The sequence below is a fragment of the Megalobrama amblycephala genome, linkage group LG11 (genome assembly GCF_018812025.1).
Source record: "Megalobrama amblycephala isolate DHTTF-2021 linkage group LG11, ASM1881202v1, whole genome shotgun sequence".
NCBI lineage: Eukaryota > Metazoa > Chordata > Actinopteri > Cypriniformes > Xenocyprididae > Megalobrama > Megalobrama amblycephala.
In genome coordinates this window covers 25520822-25531635 of record NC_063054.1, presented here as the reverse complement: position 1 = coordinate 25531635, position 10814 = coordinate 25520822, and the positions used below count along the sequence as shown (strand labels likewise).

Genomic DNA, 10814 nt, shown 5'->3' with positions numbered 1-10814 from the left:
TGAATGAGAGTTGGGAACTAGAGAATCCATCATGCTTCTCTTACAAGACCTCAGTGAAGTAAATATAAATCTGAACATGTTGTTTTAATGTTGCCTTTACATTATAAAATGAATACTTATGATGCAAGTCATCCATGACACATTAGGAACCAAATGAACAAGTTAACTATATGTGACAAAGATTGTTTTCCTAAGGATTTATTTTTAATTTTTTTCATGATGAACAATAATAAAAAAATAAAAAAAAAATCCAAAGCAAAAAATCCAAAGCAAAATTTCAATCCATTATAGCAGTATTGTTACTGTTTTTAAGCTTCTTTAATAGATGCTAAAAAGAAAAAAGATGGCTTATTCAAAATCCTAATAAATCAACTGAATTGCCTCAAAAAAGTCTGTCCCGTGTAATAAATTCTATATTACAGTTTTTATTAATTGCTTTGGAACGTTTTCTTAAACAGTCTTGGTTACACTTCATTTTAAGTCTTAACATTCATATTAACATTCTCTAAACTATAAGTGCAATTGTCACAACTGTTTTATTTGAATATCACAACTTTTTCACAATATCACAAGTTTTTAATTTTTTTATCATAACGTGAGCCTTACTGGTCAAAATGTTTAGATTGTAGATAACCCTAGGAATGTTTGTTACATACAAATTTAAATTTTGTCCTACTTCTTTTTTGACACTGACTGTCCGATTTGTCTAACTTTTTAGATCCAGTTTTCAACAATAGGTAAATGTTTACTGGGAAAAGTCAATACTGTATGTAGGAACAAATCAGCTCAAATGAAATAATTAATTTATAGGGAATTATAAAGAGTCATTTAGTTTACAACCGAGCAACTGAATCGTCCAGCGTTCATTTGCTCGGGTCGTAATAAGCTCTTGTTGCGGATATGAATATCCAACTATTGTGAAAACACTAATTAATAGCTCTGTAACAAGATCGACAGTTTAAGACATTAAATTTACAAGCACAAACACAAGAAGCTTTCTTTTAAAATCTACAGGAGGCTTTATTGATTATTAACACAAACTAATCTAACACAAACATTCACACACACATAAACATTCATACATGTTGCAGAAAGAAAGGAAATGAGAGAAAAATAGTTTTAAGAGAGGTAATGAAATGATGAGCATTTCTAGCAAAATATACATTTTGTAAGACCTGACTTGAACAAACCATGAATCACAGTAATTTAATGCTCCAGTTCAGCTTTAGAATCTGGAGGTACTTGCTTGTCGACTTTAAAATGGGGATCTCCTTGTCAGCGTCCTTGGCTTGGAGAAAAGTGTTTTTCCGAGACAATGATTTGTTGCAGGATCTTTCAGGTCCAGATTGTGGTTAGGTAAAACCCAATCACGTTTGAGCGTGCTGCAATTAAATGAAGTCTCTTGTAGTGGCTGGAGTTTAAAGTTGAGGCGGCAAAAGTCGTTGGTTAAACTTTGCAGCAAAACTTAACTTAGAACCTGCTTAGAACACGAGACTCTCAATGGAAAAGAAAGTAAAAAAAAAAAGAAAGTGAGTAAAAGTTGGATGGCTTGAATGAGCTGCTTGTCTGTCCTTTGTCTTAAGCCAAATTCTTCTTTGTTCAAGGATTAGTTACTTCTCTGGTCCCAGTCTTCATCTTAGTTTTGTCTTAGTCTTCTATTGTCTTGTGATATGACTATTTAAACTTAGGTGTTTGTCCCACCTCTTTGAGGAGTTATGACCAATCAGGTATCGTCTTGTTTCAAAGGTGGCTTTTCTCCGCCCCAATCATAAACTGTGTTACCTCGGGCCTCTGGAATTGCCGGCCTCGGCAGAGAGTACCATTTAAACATGATTTCTATTAAATGGAATATGATACATTTTACACAGATTTCATTCAAACCATGATTTGAGTGGAAAATAGAGATTTAAATACATATCAAACAAGAAATACTTTCATTCAACCATTCAATAGTTATACAGTTACATGAGTTGTGGGTGTTCTAAAACATAACTGGTCACATGTAGCATATGATATAAAATTTATGCAATTAAAAGATGTTTGATAAGTCCGTTTCAAATTGTTTGGAACAATTTGATACAGTTTGTGTCTTTGTGGGTTCTCCTGTGACATTCAGAGGTCACTCAGAGAACAGGTCTGCAATGTCTCAGTCTCTTTTGATCTGGAGATCAGAGACTCTTTATCCTCTTGGGCTTAAATTGTGTTGTCTTTTCGACCATTTGGTTTCTACAAATGGCTTAAAAGTTTGCCACCTTTCCTTGAGTCAGGAAGCATGGGTGCCATAAAAGTACCTAGCAGGAGGTTGTTCTGTAGATGGACTGGAGCTGAAAATTTGGTTCTCTGAGCTTGGGTTTCTGGAATTATGTTTTGAAAGAATCATCTCAACGATTAACTTGTCTGGTTCATGAACGGTTCCCACATGTAGTACACAGAAAAAAAATATGCACAGTTGTAGCAATCCATTACATGTAAACCAAAAACATTCAATGTTGTATATATTTATGTGAAATACATGTATATCTGATACATTTTGATAATTAAATGGATTATGCTGGCTCATATGATGAAAAAGAAGTTGTGAGGAGTGTGACAATTTCAATAAATCAACTCATCAGTTTTGATCAGCAAACCATGTGTATTTAGTTATTGTGCATATTGTAGACAATTGTACCTATGTGCCAAAAATGCATGGAATTTGGTTAAATGAATTAGAAATTCACATCTGGCGTGAATAAGAAACTAGAGAGAGAAAAAAATGAGTATTGAGCCAAAAACAATTGCGAAAAATGGTAAATGCGTGACATAACTGCATTTTTTACACAGGAGTTATCTTGTGATTCAAACTGTCCTTATCCTTAGGGATGTTGTTGTGGGCTTGCAAAAAGTTAGGATGTGAAAGATCAGTGTAATAAGAGGCCAGAGCACCTGCCTTGAATGGATGTTCTCTCCCCAGCATATACATTGAAATGTCCCCCAAAGGTAGTGAGGAGCTGGTGACCCTAAGTATGGCAGGGGAAGTGCTTTTAGATGCATCTGTGGATTGAGAACAGGACTGGGACCATTGTTTTCTGTAATGGTAACTTGGAATGCTGGTGTAGAGGGAGGGTGAGGGGGGAGGGGCAGTTTTAATAAACTCAAAGTGCTTGAAATTAACCTCTTTGTTCTTTTCAATGTAGATGTTAACTACCAACACACCTATGGCCTCAGCCACAATGAAGGAGAGTACACCTGAGTAGAAGGACCATCCATAGCTGTATAAGTTTTTCTTATCTTCTCCTTTCTTGTCACTAGGGTCTCCGGCATTACTAGAGATGAAAACGATGATGCCGATGATATTGCTGAGACCTGATGAAAGGTAATAATAATAAGCTTCTAATTAGATAATCCACATTGCCATCACCTGGTCAAGTCATAACTAAATGTTTTCTCAATTCCAAGTTGAGAATCATTAATTCTTTTCTACTTGAGAATCATCAATTCTCTTCTGAAAATGTCTCCTACAATCATGCAAAAGATCCGTTTTGAAAATCCATCATTGTAAAATTTTAGTGAATTAATGTAATACAAAAGTATGACAAATTAATGGAGCATAGCATTAACCAATCAAGTTGAGAAGTGCATGTTATTGTAACATTTAGTCCTCAGGATGAAGATAGAAGAAGTAATTTGAAGTAAATAGATACAATGTTTATTAATCCAAGAGACAAAGATAATCCAATAGTGAAGAAACTCAAATGACACAGCAATGTAAAACACAACAATACTGGACAATGAATGGGAACTAAAGAGAGGAACATAAATACACAGTGATGAACTCAAAGACTAAAAGTTGATCAAATTAATGAGTAACCATGGTGACAAATGACTGGCAGAAACAAAGAAACACAGGAAACAGGTAACAAAATAAGCAAACTAAAAGTTCTTGAAAATGAAACTAAGACAGACTAAACTGAATGTAATTGTGACAGAACGCCCCCCTCCAAGAAGGCGCGGCCTTACGCCATAATATGATTTTAGAGGTGGTTCAGTAGTAGCCAGGATAAAAGCCCACAGTGGAGTCAACAGAGGGAGGAGCCATGGTGGAAACTTTGCTGACAACACCCGGGATTAGAAGCTGATGGTAGTGGAGCCCTGGGTGCAGACAGAGAGTAGATGGGATCAGGTGACATGATGGCCCAGGAGGCCGAGGCGGAGCCGTATTGATGAGCGACTGAGGTGGAGCCAGAGTGGCTGAGGGCCAAGCGGAGCCGGAGGGAAGTTGGAGCCCGGTGCAGCCGAAGGGGTGGAGAGACGGAGCGGGAACGAGGGAACCCGGTGGAGCTGGAAGGACGATGGTATCTGGTGGAGCTGAGAGAGGGAGGAACCAAGGTGGAGCCGACAGGTCGATGGACCAAGGTGGAATAACGGGATTACTGGCTTGAGGCGGAGCTAAGGATCCACCTGCCTGAGCAACGCTGGAGACCGGAAGACCTGAGGCTTATCCACACAACAGAATGGTGTTAGAGGAGAAGTCAATGGGCTGAAGGGAACCAGCGGTGGAGGGGTTGACAGACTGAATCAGGATGTGGTGGCAAGGGAAGGGAGGCTGGGTGGGATCAATGACAGTGACATAGACTTGATACAGGGCAACAAACCAGACTTTATGCTGGGCAGGACCAGCGGCAATGAAGACACAGATGATTTCGATCTGGGCGGGACCAGCGGCGACGATGAAGACTCAGGAATCTTGGTGGACCAGTGACGATGACAATACCGCTTAGTGCTGGGTGGGACAGGAGACTCAGGATAACATCCGTATCTAAATGATCATAATAATTATATTCCATACCCTCCTATTCCACTAAAAATCCCACTGCGATGCACGGTGGCGGCTCATACACTTGGTCAGACTCAAATTGGGGCGCGGGCTCTGTCCTTGTTTCAGAAGGCAGTCTGGCGGAAACTAGATATTTTACTTAATAACTTGTTAAATATTGACATTTTTTTACAAAACACATTGCTTTGCTTCACTTCAGAAGCCCTTTATTAACCCCCGGAGCCATGTGGAGTACACGTTTATGATGGATGGATGTAGATGGAAGCACTTTCTTCAGCTCATACTCGTGACCCGTTCACTGCCATTATAAAGCTTGAATGCATCAGGACATTTATTAAAATATCTCCGATTGTGTTCATCAGAAAGAAGAAAGTCATATACACCTAGGATGGCTTGAGGGTGAGTAAAGCTTGGGGTAATTTTCATTTGAAAGAAATGTCCGTGCTAGGGGTTGATGGCTGGCTGGGCTATGGATTCAGCTGTGTGAGGTCCACTGGAGGATTTTGAGCAGGCAGGGTTGGGATTATTATAGCTGGTTTGGAGCAGGCTTCCTCCTTTACAATAAGTGGAGAACCAGCCACACACAGGGCATACTCGATATATAGAAATAATGAGCAGTTGTCGTTCCCCACAAGCATTATTTGGAGCACTTCATCATTAAGCCTGCTCCAAAAATGCATTTTTTAAGTGCACTCGTCCCAACATACCTGATAGCATAGTTCAAGGAATTCATCCACAAAATCCTCCAATAGCCGTGCTCCTTGATATAAGGACTGGAGTTGCTCCACTGCATAATCCATTTTCTTTTTTGATCCAGTATTCTGTAACGTTTAGTCCACAGGATGAAGAAGATAGACTAAGTAATTCAAATAGAAATTATGTTTATTAATCCAAGAGACACAGGTAATCCAAGAGTGAAGAAACTCAAATGGCACACCGTGTAAAACACAACAACACAACAATACCGGACAATGAATGGGAACTGAAGAGGAACATAAATATTAGGGCTGCACGATTAATCGCATGAGATTGTCATGCGTGTCTCATCAGTAAAGCCGGTTCTGTGATTAGCGGTAAATGTCCATCACCTGCTTTCAAATGGAGCGGCACTTAATATACAGAGCCGTAGTTCGCGGACAAGCTACGCAATATCGCGTTCATAATCGCAGATGAATCGGCTTCGATTATGAACGCGATATTGCGTAGCTTGTCTGCGAACTACGGCTCTGTATATTAAGTGCCGCTCCATTTGAAAGCAGGTGATGGACATTTACCGCTAATCACAGAACCGGCTTTACTGATGAGACACGCATGACAATCTCATGCGATTAATCGTGCAGCCCTAATAAATATACAGTGATGATGAACTCAAAGACTAAAAGGTGATCTAATTATTGAGTAACCATGGTGACAAATGACTAGCAGGCACAAAGAAACAAAGAATCAGGTAGCACAAGATGAGCAAACTAAAAGTCCTTGAAAATGAAACTAAGACAGACTAAACTGAATGTAAATGTGACAGTTACAGGTATGTATATATTTTTGATCATCACAACATATGCAGAAAATGAAACTGGAAAAAATGATTAAAACTAAAATTGGCAAAATATGTTTTACAACATTATAGCATTCATGGCAACACTGCTTTTTCAATTAAAATACATAAATATGCTTTGCTAAAATTATGATTTGTGTTTGGAGACTCATCAGGGATTCTCTTCTGAAACAATAGAACTGGCTGAATGTTAAGGTTACTGGCAAGCATTGTACCTGCAGATACAAAAAGGATTCCTGCACTCAGAGTAATGTTATTTCTGCTGCTGTAAACGTGGCCCACCCCGACACAAAGTCCCCCCAAGAGAAGCAGGATGGTACTCAGGATGGGGAAGAGACTGGATGCCCGCACCAATCCTGCAACACACAAAGGCATCTTACTTTATGTAAACAGACTTTTAACCTGAAATGTGCCACCAGCTTCTCATTGTAGATATGCCTAAAATGAAAGCAAAGTTTCATATATGTACATACACTAGCCAACATTATTATAGAAATGTCATATTGAAACAACTGGGCTAAAAAATAATAATATATATGACATATATAATCATAATTTAATCTTTGGTGGAATTTAATCAAGTGGTGGAATATTATTTTGAATCGTTCTTTGAATGTTATAAAGAAAATGAACTCACGGAGGATGTACTCTGAACTGTCGGTGTCATAGTCATTATCCACAGAAAAATGATTGATCCAGTAGCAGCTCCCATTGTTGATCCCTGTGCCAAACATAAGTGCTGCTGAATTTTATATAAAGATTGCATTACCTTATAAGATCAATTTTAAGTTAATTTTCTTCCTCGTTTTTTTTTTTTTTTCTTCAGAATTAATATTCAAAAGCTTAAACTAACTTCCTTCCTTCAGTACTAAGAATATATTATATATTTTATGTGCTTTCTCTTTTGCTTGACCTTACTCTAAAATATCCCTTAATGTATGCAAATTTACATGTAACTGATAAATATCTGTACCACAGGTATAGTCTTGTTGAGGTCTTTAAACCATCATGTTTTATCATCCATTGCTCATGCTTGTGACATTCTTTAACCCTTTGAGCAGTACGGTCCCACATATGGGATTTTTATTTCTGTGCCCCTGGGCGTACGGTCCCACATATGGGATTTCGAACGTTCAGCGACGTCACATAACTGCCAGATTCAAACTGTGCTTTCGCGCTCTGGCTGCGAGACGGACGCGCGCAGCTCTTGTCATATATCACAGCTATGCAGCGTTTTCAGCCACATAATGTTTCTTTTAAGGTTTCAGACATTTAAATATGCATAAGCACCATTAAAACAATACATTAAGAGTTTTATAAAATACACACTGATGTCCGACATCAGTGGAAGCAGCAATAACAAATATAATTTGCCGACATTTATTCATATCAGACGCACATAATGGGCCTAAGTAACTATAAAGTTTACTCTATTATTCTTCCAGTTCACCAGCCACTTACTTGCATATATTTCGGGAGAAATTGATGAATTCACCTGCTGTAAATCTGACTGACAGGACTCTGTGAACTGCAGCGCAAACTAAGATGGCGGCGCCCATCTCGCATTATAGATCAAGATAAAGATCATTTATAAAGGTTTTAAAACGACAAAGCACACTCACTTACACATATTTGAGAATCGGAATATCATATAGTTGATGACATGGTAAGCAATTTTGCGAATATTTTAAATATAAAAGAAAAAACTAAATAATAGCGATCCATCTGTCATACAGTGTTATTGTTGCTGCGTTCAGCGCTCGTGACACGCAAGACGCGTCGCCATGGAAACATTAAAGGCAAACGTTCTAAAATAACGGTCGCCTTAAAAAAACTCACTCTGGGGGGACAGTTAGAATATTTTAAACTCACGATCGAAAGGGTTAAAGGCTCATGAATAGACAGATATATTAAAAATTAACAATCTTTACAGAACAGAATTAAAATTTTCAAATAAACAACCAATATTATGGGGGTGAAATACAAATTATTCCTTGGAATATTCATCTCAGTATCTTGCAGAAAATGTAATCTATTTGTTTGTCAATGTTTTGAAAAGGATCCTTGTAAAGGCAAATGAAAGAGCCTCTGGTGCAATCTAGCCTTCTAGAATAGAGTCTCCTTAATGCACAAGAGAAAGATTTTGAGAGTATTTGAGGTTAGTTTTTTTTTTTTTTTTTTTTTTTTTAAAGGATTTGAACTTCAAATGCACCAGCATTATAAGGAAGGCAGGATTTAAATATTTCTATTTTTGATGCAGCACTTTCAATAGTACTGCTAGTGAGTACATAGTTTATTATATGAATGTATTACTATATTAGTAACTATATTTATTGACATTATTTAGTTATTAACATAAAATGTTAAAATATTAACATTATTTAGTTATTAACATAATGTAATGTAACAATGCATCTATTAACCATATTTAGAGATTGTAGTGACTTGGCAGAATGTATTCGATACATTCTTCATGAATAGTGCGTCTCAAATTACTTAAACAAGAAATCATTGAAAAGCATTTAATAAGACCAATTAACTATTATAGAGAAATATTTTTTGACAAATAACAAAAAAGTTCTAATAAGAAAAAAGTTCAATCTAGTATTATAATATTAAAATCTGCCCGTCCATTTACCTTCGATACAGCAGACCCTCCAAAGTCCAGAATGCGTGAGATCTCCTCGTGTTTTCTTTGGCTGCAGCAAGGTTTGGGTTTCATCTGTTGCGTTTCTGGTCGTGTTACAGATGTGTGCTCTAGAGTAGAGCCAGTAGTTGGTCCCGATAGCGACGGACATCAGGCTGATCGCTGCGAACGCGCCCAGGCTCGTCAAAACAATTTGAACTCCACGATCACGCCAAGCCATGACATCGTATGCTAGACTGAAATGAGAGCATCAAGAGAACTTCACAGTACATTTAACCTATCTCTGTTGCGTGTTCAAATTCAGCCACGCATGGTTAATCACATTTTTTTGGATGGAAACTACGACACGGGGGAAAAAAGAAGCTGCGACTTCTAACACAAAGTGTTCACATCTCGTGTTCCTCGACCTTTTGAGAGAATTTACCTGTTGCATCCAGCTTAAGGTGACTGACTTGCTGAAATTAATGTTCTTTTTGGGTTTTATTTTTAAAACCTTTAAATAACGTCAGTAAGGTTATGGAAGTTTATTAATGCCAAATATTTTTGAAATAAAAAGCTTGTAGAATTGCACTAATTAAAAAAAGTGCATTGCATTGCTTGCATTTTAATGCATTGTATTTTTAGGGCTTGCATTTTTATGGGCTGAAATTCAACGTGGTCATAGCTGTGAATATTTCACTTCAAAACATTTCACACACATATTTATTATTAAAAAATATTCATATTCACCTTTCAGATTTAACTTCCAACATATTCAGTCTGTTTAAAAATACAACCTATAATACTCAACTGGCAATTTTCGGTCCATTTTATTTCGCTTTACAAATTCGGTTCCACAAATTCAATGGTTCAAATTCGACAGAAATTCAACATCGGACATCCAGGAACTGCAGGAATAGCATTTAGATTGCCGATGCATGATCTCCACCTGCTGTTGATCTCCATCTGCTGTTAATCGGCCTCACCAGCAGATGCCGATATCTTATTCAAATTTATGTATTGATAAAATGTAAGAATATGAAACGAAAGATGAGAGGCTGCATTTAATAAGGCTAGGGGGAAAAAATTGGTTAAAACGCCACGAGAATCATTTTAAGGGACCATATACAAATATGCTGATTTAAGTAACAGAAAACTGACAGGAAAATTGCTTCAGAATAAATGACAACACAATTACAACACATTTACAACACAAAAAATATAAACTTTACTAGATATACAATGTTAGTTATTGTGTCATCATCACAGTATTTGAAAAGTGAGTCGCCAGCTGCTTTACAACCTCAATTCCAGAAAAGTTAGGACATTTAGTAAAATGCAATAAAATGTATAATCTGTGACTTGTTTATTCTCTTTAACATTTATTTAACTGACAAAAGTGTAAAGAAAAGATTTCCAATGTTTTCACTGAACAACTTTATTGTATTTTGTAAGTATAAAAATTTTTAAATTTTTATGGCTGCAACACTCCAAAAAAGTTGGGACACAAGCATGTTTCACACTGTGACACATCACCTTTCCTTTTAATTACAATTTTTAATCATTTGGGAATTAAAAATACTAATTGTTCCAATTTTGCTAGTGTTTTTTATTATTATTATTATTTTACCCAATCTCACCTGATATAAGACATCTGATCAACAGTCTGTTGTTGTCATTGTCTGATTCTCCTTTTCATGGTGGGCCATACAAGAGACAGACCTGGACTGCAGACAGGCAGTCAGGCACATCTACAATATGGTGTAGAGTTTCTAGAAACCACTCTGATGTAGCTATCATGTGCAGAATGAAGCCTG

At 37.1% G+C, this 10814-nt stretch overlaps 1 protein-coding gene across 1 annotated transcript; it reads right to left on the bottom strand.

Moving 5' to 3' along the window:
• Positions 1–823: 823 nt before the first annotated feature.
• Positions 824–9678, bottom strand: cacng4a (calcium channel, voltage-dependent, gamma subunit 4a). The gene is made up of 4 exons (XM_048206965.1): positions 9010–9678; positions 7009–7092; positions 6587–6727; positions 824–3345 (listed from the first exon to the last, which is right to left on the bottom strand). The coding sequence occupies exons 1-4, from the start codon at positions 9236–9238 to the stop codon at positions 2816–2818; spliced, it is 984 nt and encodes a 327-aa protein (XP_048062922.1). The 5' UTR covers positions 9239–9678; the 3' UTR covers positions 824–2815.
• Between the last annotated feature and the right edge of the window lie 1136 nt (positions 9679–10814).

Excerpts from the sequence above, each read along its gene's own strand:
- cacng4a (XM_048206965.1), bottom strand. The coding sequence starts at position 9,238 with ATGGCTTGGCGTGATCGTGGAGTTCAAATTGTTTTGACGAGCCTGGGC. Across the intron at positions 7,093-9,009 it reads GAGGGTCTGCTGTATCGAAG|GGATCAACAATGGGAGCTGC; the intron begins GTAAATGGACGG and ends TGTTTGGCACAG. Across the intron at positions 6,728-7,008 it reads CAGTTCAGAGTACATCCTCC|GATTGGTGCGGGCATCCAGT; the intron begins GTGAGTTCATTT and ends TGTGTGTTGCAG.